The 26,627-nt window shown below is 32.9% G+C and overlaps 1 protein-coding gene across 2 annotated transcripts in view; it reads left to right on the top strand.

Annotated features, from left to right (window-relative positions):
* Positions 1-26,627, top strand: part of LOC113511011 (calbindin-32) — a 125,523-nt gene that overhangs the window by 58,472 nt on the left and 40,424 nt on the right. For both annotated transcript variants that reach the window (XM_026894567.3, XM_052903143.1), the window contains exon 2: positions 7,383-7,840. In XM_026894567.3, the coding sequence (XP_026750368.1) occupies positions 7,690-7,840 (151 nt within the window). In that variant the 5' untranslated portion in view covers positions 7,383-7,689. The remainder of the gene's footprint in view (positions 1-7,382; positions 7,841-26,627) is intronic.

Raw genomic sequence — 26,627 nt, 5'->3', positions numbered from 1 at the left:
CAATTTCAAATACCTTGGTGTAATTGTAGATAGTATGCTGTCTTGGAATAGACATATTGAATCTGTAATCACACGTGTTAGAAAGCTAATTTACGTTTTTAAAAAATTGAGAAATGGTGCTGATTTCAAAATTTTGAAAACTGCCTATTTTGCACTTGCACAATCCATTATTGGTTATTGTATAACTGCATGGGGAGCTTTTAATAAAACGCAAATGCTAAGATTGGAAAGAGCTCAGCGAGCAGTATTAAAAGTTATGGCTTTTAAACCCATCAGGTATCCAACAAAAGATCTGTTCGCACTATGGAAAGTAAATAGTGTAAGAAAGTTATTTGTACTGATGTCCATACTGCGTAAACATAAGTCCCTTCCATATGATCCCTTATTACTTATAGACAAAAGAATTACTTATAAAGTTTGTAAAATTGATAAATGTCGTTTAGATGTAGTGAACCGTCAATATAAGTACATGAGTAACAAGTTATATAATAAAATAAATATGTTATTAACAATATATCCACTTTCTTTACGTGATTGCAAAATAAAATTGATTAATTGGCTAATGACTCTTGAATATGATGATGTCGAATCATTGATCAAGGTTTAATTATTAAAATTAAACATGCACATACACACACACACACATGCTCGCACACGCACGCACGCACGCACGCGCACAAACACACACACACACACACACACACACACACACACACACACACACACACACACACACACACACACACACACACACTCGTACAAAATCCATTGATTAGTTTTATTTTTAGCAATTTTATTAATTTTCTCCTGTGTTATTGTTATTTAAATTTTGTACCGCATGTTATGGAGCGGGCGTTAATAGCTGCGACACAGTCTCTTTGTGACTAATGCAGTTATTATCGAACCTACAAAAAACTGTAAATTAAGCTAAGGATCCCAAATAAACATTTTTATTTTTTTATTTTCTTATATATAAGTATTAAGTATTCTAGTACTAAATTTAAATATATAACCTACCCGTGTACCAAATTTCATTCAAATCTATTTAGTAGTTTTTGAGTGAAACAGTAATAATCATCCATCCAACTTTTATATTTATAATATTAATAGGATGGTAAAGTGAGTTTGTTTATTTGTTATCTCTTGGCGCTTTATCGGCTTAACAAATTACTGTTAAATTTAATACACAGATACTACATGGGACACAGAAACACACAGATTACTTTTTATTCCGAACACGCGCACAAAGTTGTGGGTAAAAGCTAGTGTTGTTAAGTCAAAGCTATTATCACGCGCCGAGTACATAATTCAACTTCATCTTAAAGTGAATTTTTGGACTTTTCCTACCTGCCAGGTATAAAAACGTAATAAATTAAACTTTGCCATCTACTCGAGAGTTTTAGGGACATAAAATAGAAAGTTTTATTCATATTTTCGACTCGCGATATGATCAAAGTTGTAATTATATATGTCTCGTGTCTTTCTGAAAACAATATTACCTTCAAGTATCAAGTTCATTAAACTTTTCCTTCATTATATGTAATGTGATTAGGTCAAAAGTTGATTAGATATATGTGACTTCACTCGATAAATGCGTTGTTGTAAAAGAGCTGTAGTAGTAAAAACCTCCAGAGTTTTCAAAAGAAATATATACAAATTATACTAACATATACCATTTTTTTTTATGTGTGAATATGGTATGGTAACCCCGCCTGCGCTAACGGTATACGCTGGCGGAGCACCAGTGAAGGGTGATAGATGAGAATGAAAACTGGCCAGTTAGCCCATCATGATTAATTCATCAGAAATTAACCATGATAGTTTCCAGGGGGAATCGCGAGGATGTCAATCTGGTTGGGTATATTGCTAGCAATGGGATTCTCAGTCTCCATTACTAACAATCCCTTCCCCCCATGTAATGTGATTAGGTCAAAAGTTGATTAGATATATGTGGCTTCACTCGATAATGTCAAGATCAAAAGTAAAAGAGGTGCGTTGTTAGCTGTAGTAGTAAAACCCTCCTGAGTTTTCAAAAGAAATATATACAAATTATACTCACAAATACCATATTATATATATAGGGACAAATTATAAAACTAACATATTTTTTTTAATAATATAAGTTAAAACATCGTTTCACCGTGTGGTCCCGGCATAGAATAGGCCACTCGTTCCTTACCCGTGGGTATCGTATGAGACAACTAAAGGAACTTAATGGTCAACAGCATTTTCTCTAACTTTTTTTTTTCTATATAACTTAGAATGGCAAACAGACTGACGGCCCACCTGATGGAAAGTGGTAACCGTCACCTATAGACATGAGCAGTACCATCGGCATAACAGAGTAGACTGTTTCGCCCATGATACCCCCCATGCGTTGCTATTCCTGAGGACTCAGGTGTTATTCCTCTGTACCCTGTAAATTCACGCCAAACTGTAAAACACGTCAACTGCGTTTGCCAACCCGTCTGGCAAGCGTGGCAACTACTGGCAAAACTCCTCTTATGCGAATGGCTCATATTCAGAAATGAACAATTAACGGCTGAAATAATGATGACGATGATGCCACATAGAGACAAATAAATTATAAAACTAACATATGTTAGTTTAAATCATATGTTTTAATTAACATAATATAAATTGTATGGTGTGAGTGTGTGTGTGCTTTAATGTGTCATAATGGTAACAGGAAGTAATGTATTCATGCAAAATCTGTTGTATTTATGTATAAAATAAATATAGCAGTACTGAATATACTGTAACATACATGCATTGGTAAATATTTGTATTTGTGTGTATGCTGATTGAATGTCTGTATTGTACTTTTCCTTTTTTGCGCAAACCAATTTTGTACTTTTATAAAAATAAGAAACCTGTTATTAGCCTTAATATTTTAAATACTAGTCTATAAATATTAACTGTAACGCCGTTGGTTTCTAATAAATAAATAAATAAAATAAATACAAAATCAGCTACAAAACCAGAGTGTGACTTCGTAGATAGGTGTCTGTATGCACTCATGTTTCGTTCATTACGCAGTCATGCTTGCATGATTATTTCAGTTAGAGGCGTGAATTACGGCAGTGATTCGCAGAAATTGGAGATATAACACCATAGTCCTCAGGAAGAAAGGGCTTGTTAGTATTAGAGATCTAACAGTCCCATTGCTAGCAATATCAGGTCGACATCCACGTGGTTCCCCCTGAAAACCATCTTGGTTAATTCTTGGAGAATTCGTGATGATGGACAAATTGAGCTGCTTTCATCCTCACTCGTGTATACCGATAGCAAGCGCATTCATTATCACCTTTTTTTATAAAACTGAGGTGGCAAAAAAGCATACAGCCCACCTGATGGTAAGCGATTAATGTAACCTATAAACTCGTGCAATACCAGAAGCATTACGAGCGCTTTGAAGCCTCTAAAACTTCTTTATCCCTTTTTTTAAAAACTGTAGTCTTTTGGAAATACCTCACCTACTAAAAAAACACCACAGTCCTTAGGAATGACAACACATGAGAAGTACCGTGGGTGTCACAGTGTATTCCGTAATGTTTTTCATATCTATAGCTGATTTTTGAATCTTTTTCCTCTTTATTATAGAAAGAAATAGAAACTTTTTCCTTAATTTCATTGAAATAGGGTTTTGATTTCAAAGGGTGTTTTTTTTATATATAAAATATAACTAACTAAATGATTTAAAAGAGATATTCTAAATGTTAAAATAAACCCACTAGTCCAAATTCGATATCATATGAAAGTGCTTCGAACGCACATTCTAAATCAATTTTTATTTATCATGCTGCATAATTTTCGACTTATAAAAAAAAAATGGGAAGTGTGTGAGTTCAACTTGCACTTGATCGGTTTTAAGGGTTCCTTACTAAAAAGGTATAAAGATCCGTCCGTCCGTCTATTACAGCGTTATATTTTAGCTACTACTAATGTTATCATTTTGAAATTTAGAATACTTTTACATATCATTGGCTCGCAATGGAAAAACATAAAAAAAATATTTTTATTTCTTTGCTAGGGGGTCCAAAACGAATATTTAAAATTGACCTAAGACTCAAACTTTAAACTGTCCAAGTGGGTTATCATACGAAAAGGCTTCATTTGTGTATTGTAAAACTCATTTTTATTTATTTTTGTTATGCATAGTTTTTTATTTATGAACGAAAATGTGAAAACTCCTTCCCCTCTCTATCACTGAAATTTTTGAAGCGAAAAATCTAAAATAAAGTTTATAAAGGTATATGTGAATATTACAGGAAAAATAAAACGTTGATTCTAACTAGCACTCTTCTTGAGAAATAATCAAAACCAATGTTTTATCTAGTAGATAAAAACTTCAGTATATTGTGGCCTTACTTTTTTGCTACGGTACACATATATGCATATGTGTGTGCCAATGTTCCTGTAAAAAAGGCTGAAGTATACAAGTAAATGTTTATTATTAGTAACAAACAAACTCTGACGCCCCGCCCCTTGTATATACTGTAACGTCTCAAAGCTTGAAAATAAATATAACCCAGAACATGTCATGCACATTCGGGCCCGAACCATTTCCCCTGAAATTGCTAACAAAATCGATAAATCACACGAATCCCTCCAAATCTTTTTTACTTCTTTCACGCCCTTAAACATTTTTGTGAGGCGGCAAGAAAGGATTCCTACGCAACTTCCCGTGAAGTTAACGTCACCTGCTTGTAATGCCGGCTGACAAATAAGTTCGCAAATAAAGTATAGGTCGAACGACGAAACAGGCACGAACTCGCTATATTTTTTTATGGAACTTAAAATATCAAACAAGGTAGCAGCCTGATGGAGAGTGGTAATCGTCGCTTATAGACTATTTCGTATAACTCTCATAATCTGAATCTGCCTTCTTATAACTCCCTTTCGCTTCTCACAGAAATCTGGCTCTCCCAAATAAACTCATGTTCAAGAGAGGAGTCCATGTTCACCTTATAAGCTCATTACAACAATAGTAGCTAACCATCAACTTTTATGGTTTATTTATTTCTATATTACTTATATTTTATTTATATTAATATTTATATATATTTTGTTGTTATATATATATTCTTTTATATTTATATATGTATTACTTATTTTGTATAGGTATATAATATTAGTTGTTATTTTCTTTACCTATTCTAATAATTAAGTACCATGTTCATAATTCACTCTTCATTTCAAAGGTTGGCTAGTATAAAATGCTACTAGCATTAAATTCGCCTTTTGTAACTTATTTTATTTTGGCAAATAAAATTATTTGTGTCGCCCATGATAAAATTTTTAATAAACAAATAGGTATAAATTCATAAGAGAATATTGACAGAAAGACAATGGTGAGACGTTCAAAATTGCTACTCAATTATGACAAGCTCTTAAGTTCTAGATATGAATTTTTTTAGCATGTAATTATTATTGGCCCTGTGGTCCCATTATAGAATGGGCCACTCCTTCCTTTCCCGTGGGTGTCGTAAGAGGCAACTAAAAAAACTTAATTGTCGAGGGATAGACAGCAGCGTCCCTCTATAAACATCACCAAAGCCTAACTGCGATTGCCAATCCGCCTATCAACTACTGGCAAAAATTTTACAATAGGGCCTCCCCCGTATGTTCTGCAGTTGACAGTTAACGGCTGATATGATGATGATGATGATGATTATTTGAATCAATTTATTTATGAAGAAAACATTATTAATTTATTTGAAACAGAATATGTAATAATCTCAGTCTATAAGTAAACGGTAAACATGAATTATTCATGTTTAAAAGATATGTACCTAAATAAACCGAATAACAACAACTCTCTGATCAAATATCTTATGAGGGATTTGAAAACAGAATTTGCATAATTTATTTGAATTTAGAAACTTTTTTATAAGGAATATTTTTTTTTTATTTTATCAATAAAAACTAATATAAAATAATAATAAAGTTCCAACCACAATCATAGTATTTTTAAAAAATGGAGTTTGAGAAATAATATTCAAATTTTAAACAATTGCGATATATTTAGAACAAAGGCAAAATGTTCGCGGCATTTATCATTGGGCTTACTATAATACCTTTATAAATGGCGGCAACATAACTTGGGTGGTAAATGGAAAAAAATTACCGACCATTCCTCTAGAGGAATTACGGTGTTCGTATTTACACGTTAATTTTATTAAAGTCGCATGAAATTTCTCAATTTATATATGTACTTATCTTAATATATAAAAATCACGTGTCACTGCGTCCATTCTCACTAATCTCCGAAACCGCTCCACCGATTTAAATGAAATTTTGGAAATTTGCACATGATACATACATACATATATACGTATCTGTCACGCCTGTCTCCCATTAGGGTAGGTAGAAACAATAGAACGCCAAGTCCTTCGATTCAAATAAACCTCCTTCGCTTCTTCCACATTCATCAATCTTTTCATACACGCTCGCTGGTTACGGGTACTTTTAATTTGGCCATAGAAATTTTATCGTAAACGGTTTAGAAGTTTTATTTTTAAACCAAAATAACTAATTTAGTCACAATTGAAAAAACTTTTTTGTGGGACACATTCTTTATTTTGAATTCGGTTGCAAAATTAAAAAACGACAAAAAAATTTAAACCTTTTATACTTACTTGACAGCTAGAGGCGTCGTGTTTACTCGTGTTATTCATTTCTTTTTTTTTGTTATTCATCGATCTAAAGTAATATATAGAAAACATCATGGTTAATTCCTAATTCGTCACCATGGGCCAACTAACCTGGCCTTTTTTTTAACGTCTGGAAAATGCTTTATGCAGACCCATACACCTTGTGGGAAGAGAATGGGAACTGTGGGAATCCCCCGTCAGGCGGGGGTGTGCCCACCAAAAACCAGACGATATACCCTCGAGGTACCAAACGTCGGAGGCATGGGTTCGCTTTCGCACTCACCACATCTCCGGCGGCAGCGACCCGCCTCCTGATGGTAAGGGCAGGTCTCTCAACTAACCTAGCCTGGCCTGACCTGACGGATGATATTTGACGTTAAACCTCATATATCATCTGTCACTGGTACCCCGCCGGCGTAAGCCAATTGAGCCGAGGGATTACCATTCCATTATCATACATTAAAAAAATACTATTATTGTCGACGTATACTTTTTAAACTACCAACAAATTTCGAGGTCAAGACATTTATTTGTTTTCTCAAAGAAAAATAAGACATTTAATATTAATATAAACGAAAATTTACTGTACATAATTAAAATATATCGTTTCATTTTATCATAACATAACATCATTAGCCTTGGAGAAAAATAAATGAAAATGCCTTGGGCTCGGATGTGACACAACTTCATTTTATTGTTAAATATATGTATTTTTATTTGTTACAGATGAGATGAAAAACGAAGGAAGTTAAAAATATTTATATACTCAAACAATATATGTACAAGAATAAAAATATATACGTAATATAAAAAAAATATATTTTTAGATTCTAAATAAATAAACTGACAATAAATAAAGCCAAAATAATTTATTTATTACTATAAATATAAACGAAGCATTAATTTCATATTTATGTCAAAAAAATTTAATATATAGTTTATTTGGTGATATATATACATACAGTGATTTCGAACGCTAGTGATATCAAATTTAAAATTAAAACATAGATAAAAATATTTCTTTTTTTTCAAAATGAGTTTCGATTCGAATTCGTCATCTAAGAAACTAAATTTCGAGAGAGCGTCGAATTTTATGAGGCAGTTCAGAGATCCAGACTCGAGAGAATTGAAGAAACTTTCTGCAAACCAGTTCATGGAAGTTTGGAGCCATTACGATAGAGATGGTGAGTTTATTTTTCATAATTATAGCTAAAATCTTTGCAATTGTTCTTTTATTGCATTAGTACACATACCTGCGTCACTTCGAATAATAAATATTTTTATATTTTCTATGCAACCTGTTCATTAAATTTGAAAATTTTAGACTATTAAATAATTTTAAATCTTTCAAGATATTTTGGACAGAGGCATATTATAAATTAAAACATGAATATTTATACTGTTTATTATTTGATACTTCAAGGGGGTTATAGATTTATTTTCAAGTTTCGTCAATATCGTAGACAGTGCCGACCTACTGTTAATTTATTTTATAATAAAACACTTGGTAACATAGAATAACGTAGTTTATAATCTTGATACTTGATAATTATAATTTATATATTTTGTTATAAAAGTATAATTTATTTTTATACTTTCGATATGTATCACGATTTTTTAACTTGTATAATTTTGAATCAATTTTAATGTTTTTGCAGTTCACATTTACACTGAGTTTACACTGAAAGTGTCATTATCACATTAATAATGAATTAAATTTTAAAATGAAGTCGCTGTTTAAATTGATTCTATTTTGTTAATGCGCCTATTTAGTTTCATATTCAATAGGTAGGTAAGTATTAATTTTACATCACAAATCATGGTAAGCCCACCATAAAATGTTTGTTATCCGAAATTTCGAGGCCGAATGAAACACAGATTTGATATTAAAATTATATAATCTATACCGTTTAAAAATATTAAAAATGTTATAATATTGTTCCGGACTTTCGGAACTTGAATCGGACTTTTATAGTAGAATATGTAACGAATAAAAATTTAAGCTTCATATTTACTGGGTCGATTTCTGTATGAACGAAGACATGAAATTGTGTCCGAATATTCAAACAATATTATGGTAGACCCCTGATTTTATTTTTTTACGTTATTTATAGTAACACGATAAATTATTCTCATTCTCATTAATTTCAGAAAAGCTGTAAATCTGCATTTAATCAAAAGTTGTTAAGGAAAGTTGTAAGTTGGCTGAGTTAGGTGCCTCTGTGGCTGAGATTCTGTTGGAGCTGGTAACTTTCTATTGCGGTATCTAGGTATCCTGTGAAAGTAGATAACTAACTTTTCCTTTAATTAAAAAATAATGCTCAGACTCCTAACACGATAAAAATCTAAGATTAAATTTTGATTTGTCGTTGCCTTTTTAAAGAATAGACTTGGAAACACAAAATATTTTGATAATGACCGAGATGATAATGATGAATAGCATTTATATGAAGATGAGTTAAAATAAATTGTTATTCGTTGTTAAGCGTACCATTTGAAAACTGATACATTTCGACTTTTTATATTATTAAAATATTGTATAGTTATATACTATACAATATTTTAATTCATAACCGTTAAAAAAAAAACAAAAGAAAGAAAATTGTTTTTCCTAATTTGTCGAGCGTGAAATAAAGGAGAGTGCTTTGTTACTGTTGCCTTAAAAGCAATTCAAATGAACTTAAGCAAAATAATGGGCGTTCTCGTTTATTGGGCAGCAAAATGTATTTTATTACAACATTCACTGATAAAAAAAATAGACTAAAAATAAAGATAGATAAACTCTTTATTTGCATCAAGAGATACATAAAAATTGTGACAATACAATAGTAACAGAAAAAATAAACAGTGTTTAACAAAAGAGCGATGTACACAAAAATTTTTTACAAAACATAATATATGAAAATATAATATGTGTACCACAGCGAAGTAGTGTTAAGTATATAGTATCAGGTGTTATTCCTTTATACCCTGTAAATTCACTGACATATCCCACCCTTCAAACCGAAACACAGCCATGCGAACACAACTGCTTCACGGTTGAAACACGAATTGGACAGAAGTGCTCAAGCAAACGACTTTTGTACAAAGTCTGCCTTCTGGTAAATATAGAGCTTAGCTTGTAAATTACACACATAGATATTGCTACTGCTCACTACTTTCTATGCCATTGTGTTAGGTTGATTGGAAGAAATATGTTCTTTTTTGCTTACATTGTTTGTACTGTTATTATTACTGTATGTATTAGTGCAATAAAGAATATATATAGATTGGTAATGCAAAAAAAGCATAAAAACACATATATTAGAGCGAGATAGATAAGTAGGCTATTTGCCTACACAATATAAGCTCGTAGCGGATACAACTGCTTCATGATTGAAACGCGAATGGGACAGAGGTGCCCAAGCGAACGACTTTTGTACAAAGTGTCCCTTTAGTAAAGTTTTAAATCAAAATTACTAGTTTTGTTACGTTTGAAATTGTTTTTTTTTTGTGGGACTTAATCTTTAACAAATATATATATATATATAAAATATTGTTTAGGGGAGAGTTTGCAAATTGTTTCAGATACATAGGCACTTCGATCTAATTGTATTTTTTGTAGGGAACTAGCTGTATTTTATTAATAATCTAGTGATCTGGCCCGGCTTCGCTCAGCTAGATAGGATAGAATTTTCAAAAATAATATAATATATGGCCTACGTAACTCACCGACAATGTAGTTTTCTATACGTAAAAGAATTTTATAATTGGTTAAGTAGTTTCTGAGTTTGTCCGCTTTAAACGAATCTTTCCTCTTCATAGATGAAAATGGAATGGTAACCTCGCTCGTGCTATCAGTATATATTTCGAGTACTAGTGGGATACTATACCTAATGGTAAATATATATATGTATGTATTTCATACGTATTAGTTTATCCATATATATTAAAAGTAATGTTTATGTATTATATGTGCATTTCTTATGTGTATATTATGTTTATATTGTGTATTGCCTTAATGTGTTACTATAATTGTCACATATTTTTCACCACATCTGCCCTTCATACGTTTTCTGTTTTTACCCAATGGTTAGCTGGTAGAGAATGCCATATGGCATTAAGCTCGCCATTTGTACAAAATTTTATTATGCAATAAAGAATAAATAATAATAATAATAAAGTCAATAGTGACTATTTCACCAGGAGTTAACCCTGATGGTTTTGTTGAGAAGCATGTGGAGGTCAACCTGGCAGGATATATTGCCAGCAATGGATCCACTAGTTCCTATAACTAACAAGCCCCAGGGGGAAAGGGGATTGTTAGTAATGGAGACTGGGAATCCCATTGCTAGCAATATACCCAACCAGGTCGACATCTTCGCGATTCTCCATGGAAACTATCATGGTTAATTCCTGATGAATTCATCATGATGGGCTAACTGGCCTGTTTTCATTCTCATCTATCACCTTTCACTGGTGCTCCGCCAGCGTATCCCGTTAGCGCAGACGGGGTTACCATACTATTTTCACCCATAAAAAAAAACTAACAATCCCCAAATACATACAATACTAATTAATAATAAATATAATAAAAAAAAAAACAAAACCAACAAATCAATAAATGGTTGAATATCTAAATTTCAATCAGGTGCTACGTGTCAATATTATATATTGGACAACCGATTTAAACTTTGAATTTAGGACAAATACCAATATAACAAAAGAAAACTTAAAGAATGTATTTCAAGATGATTCCAGCAGGTTGCAATTAGTACAATTCGCTAAAATGATATTTAAAGTTTTATTTTATATATACATATATAATATTAAAAAAAAAAAGAAAAAAAAACACACAGTTACAATTGTACAGATATAAATACAAAAAAATCGGAAAGTTGTCGCCTCAAAGATAGCGATAGAAATCACTTATTATATAAAAAAAAAACCGATATTTATTGTATCCATCACCGGACCAATATATAGATTTGCTATTTATTACTCATCCCTAAATCGTAAATTTTATAATGTCCATAATGCTGCTCCTTTATATATATATATATATATATATATATATATATATATATATATATATATATATATATATATATATATATATATATATTACCTTCCATCAGACAGGTTGTCAGTTATCCATGCCAAGTAGCCTTATATGTATATTAGATAGAGCATCAAACCTCCAAAACGGCTCAACTTTTTGTCAGCTAATTATCAAATTGACTCGTTTTTTTATCATTGTTCTACATACTTACATATATAATGTATATTGATGTATCTATATTTAATTATTTAACAAATATAATGAGTTTTTACGCTTGAAAAAAGATGCAATAATTATAAAACAAAATAAATGTAAAGTATGAAATAACTATTTATCACTCAAAATTATATGGGAAAGTTGACCCGTTTTTCTCGAAGCATTCCTATGAAGACGTGACGTATAAAGTACGTGGAGAGTGGCGTATAAAATGTGCATACTTACGTGAATTTTTTTCGCAATTTATTGCATTTAATGTGAAACCTACAGTGCTAACAAATTTGTATGCGATATGTCTTACTTGCTCTATCTATGCAATAAGCAATATCTTGTATCTCAGATCGGGTGCGTACGATAAATTGCTTAGCGCAAAGCCTGCTTTACTCGTATCTTCGTAGCTATATTGCTTTTTAAGAGATTTCAGAAACGAGGATTCTCGATTCATCTGTTTTTTTTTTCGTACATATTTTACGCAATATTTCCATAAATTCCTAACCATTAAAAATTTTTTGCTCATTTATTGTTGCCATGATTCTATATAACGATATTTAAATTGAATAATTGAATAATTTAAATTGAAATTTTAAAAACAGCGTTTTAGATATCGTTTAAAAATAGTAATAAAAATATATAAATATACACAAGACCTTAGAACCTTAGATTATATAGATAGGGCCTCGAGTCTCAAAAACAGGTCAACTTTTTATTAGCTAATTTTTAAATTAGCTTATTAGTTTTTTTATCAATATTCTATACACATACGGATACAGAGTAATTCTTTATGTATTATTAAATAAATAAAATTAAATAAGCATTAAAAAGGTACAGAAATTATAAGACAAAATAAATATAGAAGTTATGAAAGAATCACTCATAACTATTTAATATACAAAATTGTATGAAAAAGTTGACCTGTTTTTTTTAAACCATTTGTATGGAGATACTCTATCTATGTAATCTAAGGCACAAATCAATAAACTAACCCGACCATAGACAATTTGATGATGTTCAATAGTTATACAAATAAAAAAATCGATAAATCGATTGAATGCTTTCATTTGTTACTAATTTGTTACTTGTTTATTTAGAAAGTGTTTTTGTGATAACATCAACAGAACATAATGAAAATGGACTCGACCGCTGCAATGGTTTCTAAATATAATCAGCTTTAATTTTGTTAAAAACGTTGGCTACAATCAATATCTGTATTTGATAGATCTTTCTTTTTTTTATTTATTTATTTATTCTTTATTGTACACAAAAAAAAATACAAACATATGCTAGATATTAATTTTTTTTTTTTTTTATGCAACTTATTCTTTATTGTACACAAAAAATTACAAACATATAATATATATTAAATAAAGATGTACAAAAGGCGATCTTAACTCTTCCAGCAAACCCTAATCTTTCTTATATTAGGTAATAAAGCGCGATTTGGCTTCACTTAATTTAGTTCTATTAAAACAAACTGTCGTTATCATTATCACGTTTCTGTCAAAAGATCCGCTTGTACTTTGTCTAAAGAAGCAGGAACAAATATACCAAAAATGATCGATAGGTACGCATTGCCAATTTTTTGCGACCCACCTGATGGTAAGCGGTTACCGTAGCCTATGAACACCTGCAATGCCAGGGGTATTACGCGCGCGTTGCCGATCCTGAAGAAACCTCTTTACCCCCTTTTAAAGAACCCCGTGCTGTAGTCTCTTGAGAAAACCTCGATATGGAGCTCATTCTATAACCTGATGTTCATGTTTTTGGCCCGTTTTTGATACTTTCCCTATTGAGGTATAAGATCTAATCAGAAATATAACGTTCTCATATTGATGTCTAAACAGAAATATTTGCTATGAAAATATTATACGTATCGATTACTCTGATTTATATCATCAATTCTCAGTTTGTTTCAATCGTGACACTGTTACATCACTATACTTCGCCGTGAAAAGCCTACGCAGCCTTGAACTCGAAACAAAAATAGCATCGACTTCTCAACAATTATTAATACAGGGTTGCCAGATGCTGTTTTTGATTTTTACCCAAATGTCAAATGCTTTTTTCCCCTAATCGATATGATTTCCTTTACTGTATCCAGTTCAGTAGTGTAACAATAGGGCAGCAGAGCGGACAAATTTCTATCGGCCCCATAGTTCGAGTCGACATAAGTACAATAAAAATCGAACATTGCGTAAAATTGTAAAAAAATATATTTAATTAATTTAAAAATTAGAACATACACGAATAATATAAAATAAAAATCAAGATTTCAAGTAAAGGCACAAGGTATATTCAAGTATAACCAAAAATAGCAACATTATTTGCAATAGTGGTGGTAAATATGCATATCTACTATGTGATATAATATAAAACGCGCTTCAGATGGTATAGTTACTGACCCAATCACAAACTTGTATCGATTTTCCCTTCGTTTTACCATGCAACCGCAAAGTAATGAAGATTTAAATGTGTTTGTAAACAAGTCTATTTGAATAAAAATATATTGAATTTGAATTTAGTGAACAATGAAAACAAAAGCTCCCGGACCCCACGCTCCTCTGTTATGCTAGATATAGTGATATATTTTATTGTATTAATGTACCACTGAAAGATTTATAAAACTTCCAAAAAAAATTACTAAAATTTCTCCAAGCTCATTTAACTTTATCGCTAATATTTAATTTTTCCAAAATTTTGCACACAGAAAAATTTTGCCTAAAATTGGGAAAAATTACCAAAACCTGACAACGTTGATTAACGTCACTCGACATCTAGTTAGGGGCATACGTTGTTTATTTGTGGCCAAGTCAAAACGCTACTAATTTTATAAATGAGAATGTTTATATGCATGAATGGATGTTTTTTACACTTTCACGTTAAAACTACTGAATGAATTAGAATTAAATTTGCTACACAGGTAGTTCATATCCTAGCTTCATCATCATCATAACAGTATTTAACTGTCCACTGTTGAACATAAGCCTCCCCTTAGGGTATGCTAGTAGTTATCACGTTTGGCGGGTTGACAATCGCATTTAGTCTTTAGAGATGTTTTAAGAGGGACGCTACTGCCCATCCTTCGCCCTCCCTTAGCCTCTTACGACACTCACGGGAAAGGAAGAGGTGGCCTATTTTATGCCGGGACCATACGACCAACAGTTATATCCTAACTTAACACATAGAATATTATAATTTATGATCTGGACTTAACTAGTTTTTGGGTGTCGTAAGAGGCGACTAAAGGAATTTAATGATTAAGGAATGGGCAGCAACGATCGCCTTAAAATATCATCAAAGTTTAACTGCGGTTACCACACCACTTGTCAAGCGTGGCAACTACTGGTAAAACCACCATGTAGAGGGAGGTCTATGTTCAGCAACGGACAGTTATGTCTAATATGATATATCCTATGTATACTTTATACATATATTGATACACGTGAGTAAAGCACATGAAATAGATGGTAACCTTGTATTTTTTAAATTGCCTGTATTTTTAAGCTTTTTGTAAATGAAGTGGATTTACAGTTCTGTCTGTCTATATTTTATTATGTTTATTTTATGCAGTTACAACAACAATTAAAAAAAATATTATTAATAATGTTTCAAACATTATTAATAATATTTTTTAAAATCTATAAATTATTATATGCAATATCAATACACGTATTATCTATATATCGGACTGGTATAGGTGATATACGACATGGCTTTTTTGGAGAGATTTGGATTTAGGATACAATTTATTCGTTTTCTTTATACCAAGATTAATTGTTAGAATTATTTGAAGAGCATCATCAATCATATTAAAGAAATAAAAGGTATTTCCAACTTGAATAGTTGGTATGTAGGCGTAAGATTTGGTGGCATTCGGCCAAAACTGTCTGCATAAATTCATGCCAAAAATTTCAGCAGAAAACGAGGCTGTACTGTATATTACTAAATATGATGTTATTAAGGTTATTAATGTTGCCATAAGAAATATTATGACGGGGAGAAAATTCTGAATTATAATTTGAGATTTAAAAAATATAAATCCATAAGTAAGGTTGATATACATAAGTATAATATTAAAAAGATTTAATTATCACAAAATGAGTGTCTAATAAAAGAATCAAAACAAATTTATTGCACGAATATGGATTGAAAATATTCACATTGCATGAAAATATTTTTTAAAAGTCCATTATTTTAAGAATTACCACCCTTCAGAATCACCATTAATAAGTATATAATAATTAAATTCGGTTTTAAATTTATCGAACGTATACGAATTCCTGTATTTTAAAATATTTCACATTTATAATTAACCGACTTTAAAAAGGAGGAGATATTAATTCGATCATATTTTATTTTTGTGTGTTGCCTCATAACTCTGTCATCTATAAATCAATTTGAAAAATCCTTTATCATAATTATATTTATCATGTAAGATCTGTAAGTATATACTGTCAGTAATGTTTTTTTTTTTTATATATAAAATCGGCACAGTAGTTTAGTTTTTCAAAATAACTGGTTTTGCCTCAATTGAAGTACCTTTTTTGTAGTACACAATCTTTAATGATTTTTTTGGTGGGTGAAAATGATATGGTAACCCCGCCTGCGCTAACGGGATACGCTGGCGGAGCACCAGTGAAGGGTGAGAACCGCGAGGAGGTCAACCTGGTTGGGTTAGGTTTACTAACAATCCCTTTCCCCCCTCTTTAATGATATTAGTGAGATTTTCTCATCGCCATAGTTATTTTCACATAGCTTATAGTTAGTCACATAGCTCGAAGAACCGACAACTGATAGGGAAGAAAGATTCTTGAGTGGCGACCGCGTACGGGTAAATGCAGTGTAGGACGACCCTTCACTAGATGGAGTGACGACCTGAAATGCATTGCAGGGAATCAGTGGATGCAGGTGACCCAGGACCGTCCCTTATGGCGGTCTATGGGGGAGGCTTATGTTCAGCAGTGGACGGATAATGGCTGAAATAATGATAGTTATTTTCAGTAAAACGACATAATATTGTAGATTAAATTATTTGAGATTCTTTCGTAATTTCATATACACTAAGTATTTCATTAAATCCCCAATATTCTTATTTTACTGCGGCATATATACGGTCACAATAAAACCCTTTTATCCGACTGCTGAGGAAAAGAGGATAATGCTTTTTGGAGGTATATATATATATATATATATATATATATATATATATATATGGGTTTGGACTAAGCAAAGATTACAAAAAAGAAGCCTAGAGTGGACATGCATCTAACATAGTTGTTGAAGAGTGCAATTGAATAACTAAATAATGTGTGCTTATAATCACCATCAAATTAATCATATATATATATATATATATACATCCAAAAAGCATTATCCTCTTTTCCTCAGCAATCGGATAAAAGGGTTTTATTGTGATCGTAAGAATAGCCGTCAGGTAACGATTGAAGAGAAAAGCCCTCGACGTGAGATTTCGCCAAGGCTGCGCGCCGCGAGCCGCCGTGCTCGGTTCACAATAGCGACTCTTGTTCTATCGACATACTTACCTCATAATACTTATATATCTAAATATGATGTATAATATCGCTAAAACATCTCTTGAGTGTCACTGAATCAAGTTGTTATTTTTTTTAATATTTTTTTTTTATGGGTGAAAATGGTATGGCAACTCCGCCTGCGTTAACGGGATACGCTGGCAGAGCACAAGTGAAGGATGATAGATGAGAATGAAAACAGGTTAGTTAGCCCATCATGATGAATTCATCAGGAATTAACCATGATAGTTTCCAGGGAGAACCGCGAGGAGGTCTACCTGGTTGGGTATATTGCTAGCAATGGGATTCTCAGTCTCCATTACTAACAATCCCTTTCCCCCTTTTTTATTTTTTTTTATGGGTGAAAATGGTATGGTAACCCCGCCTGCGTTAACGGGATACGCTGGCAGAGCACAAGTGAAGGATGATAGATGAGAATGAAAACAGGTTAGTTAGCCCATCATGATGAATTCATCAGGAATTAACCATGATAGTTTCCAGGGAGAACCGCGAGGAGGTCGACCTGGTTGGGTATATTGCTAGCAATAGGATTCTCAGTCTCCATTACTAACAATCCCTTTCCCCCCTTTTTTAATATTACATCATACTGTTTGTATAAGGTCTCCCTCATATAACATACTCCCTATTACTGGGGGAAGAGATTGTTAGTAATGAGAAAGTTAGTCCCCATTGCTATTAATATACCTTATCAGGTCGACCTCCACGCGGTTCCCCCTGGAAACTATCGTGACTAATTTATCGTTGAATTCGTCACGATGGGCTAACTGACCTGCCCTTTCAACTTCACCTATCATTCCTCATTGGTGCCCCGCCAGTGTATACCCATAGCGCAGGCGGGATTACCATCCCATTATCAACCATAAAAAAAACTCCATATTACCAGAGTGAAACTACAAAAGTTGTCTGCTCGGGTACCTTTGTCCCACTCATGTTTCTACCGCTAAACAATGACTATGTTTTGATTTCAAGGAATGCAATATATATATATATAACAAAACATATATATATATATATATATATATATATATATATATAAATGCACCGTCGGCTTGTTTATTATATCATATTACGTAAAATAATTAAACTGCATTCCACAAAAAAGAGACCGACTTCCATTGTGGCACAATCAGTTATTCTAATTTCAAACCTAATGAGCCGATTTTGATAATGTTTGTATGAGACCAATCTGTATTCCTTTCAAAATAAAAAAAAGTATCAGTTCATATTTCCTAGAGTTATGAGGTAACAAACACAAAAAAAAATACAACCGAATTGATAACGTCCTTCTTTTTAAAGTCGGTTGAAAAAAAACTGTTCTACCAATGAAAAAAAAATTGAATATTTAAAAAAAAAAAACAAAATTTGAAACTCTCATGACACGGCGCGTCTCGCTGTAAAATTAATACGCGTACAAATAATACAATATTATGTATGAGGGCATTAATTTTATAACGTACAAAACATGGATAAAAAGCTAAAAAATATTACCCAGGTCATATTGCATACTGTAATTCTATAGACTGTTGTTTGCAGCCTCCCTTCCCATACATTTTTGATACTTAATGTCAGGTAACATTATCGCGGTCGTTACCATACCGCATTATTCTGGTCGGATAACTCGTTTCTTGTACAGCAACGTATTTTTCCTGAAATAACTACCTAAATATAAATGAGGGACATAAAAGAAAATTTAAAGGTGCCTAATAAATAGAAAGGATATTTTGGATCTATCTTTTAATAAATTTAAAACTGCTGCCCACTCACTACTTCCTGTGCCAGTGTTTTTTTTAATGGGTGATAATGGAATGGTATCCCCACCCGCGCTATCGGTATGCGAGGCACTAGTGAGGGATGATAGGTGACGATGAAAGCAGGTCAGTTAGACCATCGTGACGAATTCCACTAGCATTAACCACGATGATTTCCAGGGGGAACCGCGTGGAGGTCGACCTGATGGGGTATATTCCTAGCAAAGGGTCAGTTAGACCCCATTACTAACAATCCCTTCCCCCCCTTTGCCACCGTGTTAAGTTGACCGGAAGAGATCTCTTTCAGAGATAAGTTTACCTTTGCTTACATCGTTTCTAATTGTTATTATTACGGCATGTTTTAGTGCAATAAAGAATATATACACATTTTTTTTTTATACAACTTAGAATGGCAATCAAGCTGACGGTCCACCTGATGGAAACTGGTAACCGTCGCCTATGGACATGATCAGTACCATGGACATAACAGAGTATACTGTTTCGCCCATGATACCCCCCATGCGTTGTCATTCCTGAGGACTCAGGTGTTATTCCTCTGTACCCAGTAAATTTACGCCATATTCCACCCTTCAAACCGAAACACAGCCATACAAATGCAACTGCTTCACGGTTGAAACACATATATAAACATTCATGTAGAAACAGTTATTGTACAAAGACTTTACTCACTAAACAATTACTTATATGACAAATGTGCATGATGTTAGTTGATCATGCACGTGTTTTTTATTGACCGTGTAATTTTAAACATAGTACATTTAAATAAATACACATAATGTTATATTTATTTATTATTATTTTACTACATAATTTTCAAATACATTTTTATGAAAAATATCAAAAATTTGTACTGGCAGCTTAATAAGAATATTATTGCATGATTAGGGTTTTAGTTGGTAGGCAGAGCATTTTTTAAATAATTAGTCAGAAACCTGGAAATTTGTTTTTAAAAAACTGACATAATAACGACGTTGCCACTCTTCGTTATAAGCACTAAGGTATTTTTGCCCAATCAACCAAAACCAAGGAGTCTAAACGAGATTAAAATGCTTTTGAAAATATTCATAATACATTCAAAATTGACAAATGAAAACATGTAAACGAAACCCACAAATAAATTCGGAATATCCTGCTTTTTACAGTCGAAAAAGTAGATGATTAAGTTATTCACATAAAACTCGGATATAACATTGTTACAGTGCCAAACTGCCGAGCTAGAATAGTTCCCCACATTACAATCTAGCTTTCAAAAGACTGAAAACAATGCTGAGAGAAAATGTGCCTGCTTTTCGACATGTGTATTATAAAACATTTTTCTGCTAGAGGGAATATTATGATTTCTTTTTTGTAAAATGTTTAATTTTCTGTTTCATGTTTAACTAGCTTTTACTCATGTCTTCGTCCGCATGGCCAGGATACCTTGATTGACCGATTGATATTGTATATGTATACCAAATTTAGTGATTAGTTAAGCCGTTAAGGCGCTATAGGGTAACAAATAAACAATTATTTTAATAATATACAACGCAACTATAGGGTCAGCAACGCGCACGTAACACTCCTAGTGTTGCAGGCGTCCATAAGCGGCAATAATTGTTTACCATAAGACTGGCTAAGTATGCTTGTTTGCCACCTTCGTAGTATAAATAAAAAAATAATGATAAATAAAATGAGCAATGCCAGATTTCGGGTTTTGTTTTAGTTCGTGAGGTTTTATCTAATTGTTGTTTTTTTGATCGAAGCCCTGTTACATACATTACCTATCAATCGTTCACGAAAACACATTAATACTAAAAATTTATTGATTTGTTTTGCTATTACGGACATAAACTTTTACTACACACGCCGCGCCGTGTATTTTGTTCGTTTGATGAATCCCCATTTTGTTATTTATTGACTGAACACAATTAAATCAGAAACAACGATATACCGGTCTCTTTATTGTCTAAACATTTTGATATATAGTATTCTAGAATTCCATTCATTTATTATGTAGGTATTTCATGCCGGAACACCGCTTGTAATTGTATAAAGCCCAAGTCAGGCCACATATGGAATAGTGTTCTCACCTATGGGCAAAAATGCCACAGTACCAGCTTGTTGGCCCCCCCAACGGGATTGTTAATAATGGGGAAATTAGTCTCCATTACTATCAATATATATATATATACGCTATCAGACTGACCTCAACGCCGTTCCCCCTAGAAACTATCGTGACTAATTTATCGTTGATTTCTTCACGATGAGCTAACTGACCTGCCTTTTCATCCCCATCTATCACCTCTCACTGGTACCCCGCCAGTGTAAACCGATAGCGCAGGCGGGGTTGCCATGCCATTTTCACGCATTAAAAAACAGTGTCAGCTTCTTTCGTTGGGTTGGACCGCATTCAAAGTCGGGCTCGAATTATTGATGATCAGCGCCTTACAATCCGACTCGACCCGCTGAAACTGCGTAGAGACTTTGCATCCCTATGCATCTTTTATAGAATATATCATGGGAAGTGTTCTGAGGAATTGTTCGGATTAATACCTGCCACTGAATGTTACCACCCGTACAACTCGCTATAAACTAATAATGTTCCATCCTAACCATTTGGATGAGGGAGACCTTATACAAACAGTATGATGTAATATTAAAAAAGGGGGGAAAGGGATTGTTAGTAATGGAGACTGAGAATCCCATTGCTAGCAATATACCCAACCAGGTCGACCCCCTCGCGGTTCCCCCTGGAAACTATCATGGTTAATTCCTGATGAATTCATCATGATGGTCTAACTGGCCTGTTTTCATTCTCACCTATCACCCTTTACTGGTGCTGCGCCAGCGTATCCCATTAGCGCAGGCGGGGTTACCATTCCATTTACAACCAATAAAAAAAAAATATACATACACACGTACATACACACATACATACATACGTACTCGTACATATTAGAAAAACAAACTATCAAATAGGAGTAATGCCAGATGCCGAAGTATAATAAGAATATAAATGTTTACCCCTTTCAGTATTACCCCATAAATCTAATGATCAGTTTGGATTTACTACCTATAAAACCAATAGAATTTATCCAGCTATCACAGTGTGATCTGCGTAATGTTTCTTTTTGTATTTTAATGATAGTGAACAAGGATACAGCCCGTCTGATCACATATATTTTTCTTTTTATATATATTTGATTCTGTACTAGTTTTTAACTGCGGGTACGTCTGCATAATCGGGATAATGATGTCGATTAGCCGATACAAAGTATGTAGTAACATCTGTTTATAGTCTATGTTATATAAAATAAAAGATGTTTAAAGTAATATTTTTTTTAATAATAATCTATAATTTTTGTCACATATACTCGTATGTACAAATGAATAATATTTTACTGATTAAACAATACTTAATAATTTATAGAGAATATTGATATATGCCGTTTAATTGTGATTGATAGGAGTCAACCTTAGAAATCCTATCAGAAAACTCTAAATTGGTACTTGTAATAATTAATATACATACATACATACTATATATATATATATATATATATATATATATATATATATATATATATATATATATATATATATATATATATATATACATAAAAGAAAATTCTGAGATTTAAAATAAAAGGAATCGACTTTATATAGACTCAACTTTGCGAACGTCAATTCCATCATAGATTAGAGAGTGATTTATGAATAAACCTCCAGGGCTAACCGACGGTATCGCAAAAAACCGGTTAAACGCGAATTGCACTTACATACCCAGGGTTCTGTAGTATAATAATGTAAAAATATATTTTTTTCGTTAGACGATAATTTATATTATTATAAAATAAATTTATATACAATTAGATGTATTGATATAAGAAAAAATACTATTATTATTTTGACCTATATGTATGGTTAAAAACCGTACCGCAAAATTCAGTTTAAATTATATTTTATTTCTTAAAAGGTATGCTAATTCGAAAAGTTTTAATTAAAATAACATACCGCGATTTTTTTTACTTTTCAATTTACAGGCTTCGGTTGTAAAGAATAAGGTATTTTTTACATTTTTAATCGTTATAGTTGAAAACTGTGAATGACAATAAATAAAAAAACAATGAGTTTGAGATAACTTTATAATTGATAAACTGTAATTTATTTAAGAAATTGTAAAAAAAATTCTCCTATATAAAACTAGATTTTTTTATTTTTATACCACTGAGGTGGCAAACAAGCATACGGCCCACCTGATGGTAAGTGGTTACCGTAGCCTATGAACACCTGCAATTATTACTCAGTGAATGGGATTTATGTTTAAAAAACCATGCAAGACGCTGGTGTTATCTAAAACTTTTAATCGATAGTAAAATTAGTAATTGTTAAAATATTATTATTATAACTCTGCGAGTTTACGGTAAGAACCCTAAAAAGAAATCGTAAGGATTTATTTCCAGCTGAAAAACCTTTTGGGAGGTAAGATCAATCAAATGATTCATACCCCTACCTTTCTACGTAAGATGACTGGAACAATGTCTTTGACTTTTAAGGTGTATAGATAGGTACGCTAAAGGGCAATCTGGTTATTGTAAACTAACTCTATCCCGCAGCTATGCCCGCGTAAATTAGCAGCCACTTTCAGTGATTTTGACAACATACTTATAAACTTGACAGCACATTAAAGGGGGGAGAGGGGATTGTTAGTAATTGGGGTTAATAACCTCATTATTAGCAATATAGCCTATCAATCAATATAATCTATCCTATTACTGTATGTTTTAGTGCAATAAACCAATCTGTATAGATTTATATAGGTTTATTGTTGAATTTGTCATGATGGGCTAACTGATGGCAGGTGAGGCTGAAGCAGATTGCTTCAGCCTCACCTGCGATCCCTCACTGATGCCCTGCCAGTGCAAACCATTTTCTGTTATGCAACTTAGAATGGCAAACAAGCTGACAGCCCACTTGATGGAAAGTGGTAACCGTCGCCTATAGACATGAGCAGTACCATGGACATAACAGAGTATACTGTTTCGCACATGATACCCCCATGCGTTGCCATTCCTGAGGATACCTGCCATATCGTTAGCGCAGGCGGGGTTACTATTTCTTTATCATACATTAAAAAAAAAACGTATGATAGGTATTATGTGAGTTACGGCATATTCTTTACAATCTTGGTTCTATTCATGTCCATAGATGACGGTTACCACTTTCAATCAGGTGGAAAGGACCTCAGGCTGTTTATTAAAATTCTAAATTGCATATACATAGTTCTAAGAATTTTGTTTTCTTTTTTATTTTGCAACTTAACCATACATTTAACCGTACGGTTCCGACATACAATGGGCCACTACTTTCTTTTCCGCGGATGTCGTAAGAGGCGATTAAAGACACTTAATGGTCGAGGGAGGGGCAGCAGCGTCCAATGTAAAATGGTTGCCACCCGGTCAAATGTGGCAAATACTGGCAAAACCCCTTAAAGGGAGGCCCATGTACAACAGTAGACAATTAACTGATGATGTGATGACGATGATGGTACAGTTAGTACTAAACCCCCATAAATATGAAGGTGATAAATAACTACTGTAAACCGATAGAGTGTAGTTTTTTTACAAAGTAAATAAACCTTACAATATTTGTATATTTCTCCTATATACTTAGTAATAACTATATATTCTGTTTTTGATAAAATGTTTATATTGTATCATTTTCCTTACCATACCTTACCATAGATAATATAATGTATTCACGTACCAACATACTGGCAATGCAATAATAAAAACGTGACAAAAAAAAAGTTTTACAAGTGTGCGTGTACTGTAAATGTGTGCAGGTAACAGTTACGAATTTATATGAAACTGAAGGTACATACTTCGTGTACCTTGAAACTACTCGTAAGTTTAAGTTTTATTTCAATACATGAATGTTCTGAACTTTATTTGGATTAAGAGCATTTTTCCAGCAACTCTTGTACGAAATATTTGTGATTGTTATACTTGTATAATACTGCACTTGTAGAGATATTTTTTTTTATACAACTTAGAATGGCAAACAAGCTGACGTCCCACCTGATGGAAAGTGGTAACCGTCGCCAATAGACGTGAGCAGTACCATGGGCACAACAGAGTATACTGTTTCGCCCATGATACCCCCCATGCGTTGCCATTCCTGAGGACTCAGGTGTTATTCCTCTGTACCCTGTAAATTCACGCCATATCCCACCCTTGAAACCGAAACACAGCCATGCAAACACAACTGCTTCACGGTAGAAACACGACTGGGACAGAGGTACCCAAGCAATCGACTTTTGTACAAACTCTCCCTCTGGTAAATTTAAATTTAAAGCGTAAATAAGTGAAAAATGTGCAACCTTGTCGTTTACGTCTCTAACATGTGTTATATGCTATCATATGTTATATCCAGGTACAGTACACTTAATTCGAACCAACTATATTAACTTAAACTAATTCCGTTTCAAGACGTAAACATAATTAGAACTTATTGTTAATGTAAGGACGTTTTCTTCGTACTCCCGCCAAATCCGCTTCGAGCTTATATTGTGTAGGTAAACAGCCTACTTATCCATCTCGCTCTAACATATATATTTTTATGTTTTTGTTTTGCATTACTAATCTATATATATATATATATATATATAATAATAGTAATAATAATAGTTTGTAACAATGTAAGCAAAGGTGAACATACCTCTTCCAGTCAACCTAACACAATGGGGGGAAAGGGATTGTTAGTAATGGAGACTGAGAATCGCATTGCTAACAATATACCCAACCAGGTCGACCTCCTCGCGGTTCTCCCTGGAAACTATCATCGTTAATTCCTGATGAATTCATCATGGGCTGACTGGCCTGTTTTCATTCTCATCTATCACCCTTCACTGGTGCTCCGCCAGCGTATCCCGTTAGCGCAGGCTACCATACCATTTTCACCCATCAAAAAAAAACCTAACACAATGGCGAAAGAAGTAGTGATTATACTTACTTTATAACCTAGAATTAGTTGCACCGACAAGAGGAAACTCTTAAATGAAAATGAATGAATAACCTAACTCTATATTTACCAGAGGCAGACTTTGTACCAAAGTCATTTGTTTGGGCACTTCTGTTCCATTCGTGTTTCAACTGTGAAACAGTTGTGTTTGCATGACTGTGTTTCGATTTGAAGGGTGGGATATCGTAGTGACTTTACAGGGTACAGAGGAATAACGCCTGAGTACACAGGAATGGCAACGCATGGGGCGTATCAGGAGTGAAAGAGAATACTCTATTATGTCCACGGTACTGCTCACGTTTATAGGCGACGATTACCACTTTCCAACAGGTGGGTCGTCAGCTAAATTTGCCATTCTAAGTTGTATAAAAAAAATATATAAAAAGGTATATAT

Source organism: Galleria mellonella, unplaced genomic scaffold (assembly GCF_026898425.1).
Source record: "Galleria mellonella isolate WM207_F2 unplaced genomic scaffold, CSIRO_AGI_GalMel_v1 utg133, whole genome shotgun sequence".
Taxonomy (NCBI): domain Eukaryota; kingdom Metazoa; phylum Arthropoda; class Insecta; order Lepidoptera; family Pyralidae; genus Galleria; species Galleria mellonella.
This window is presented reverse-complemented; position numbering and strand designations above follow the sequence as displayed.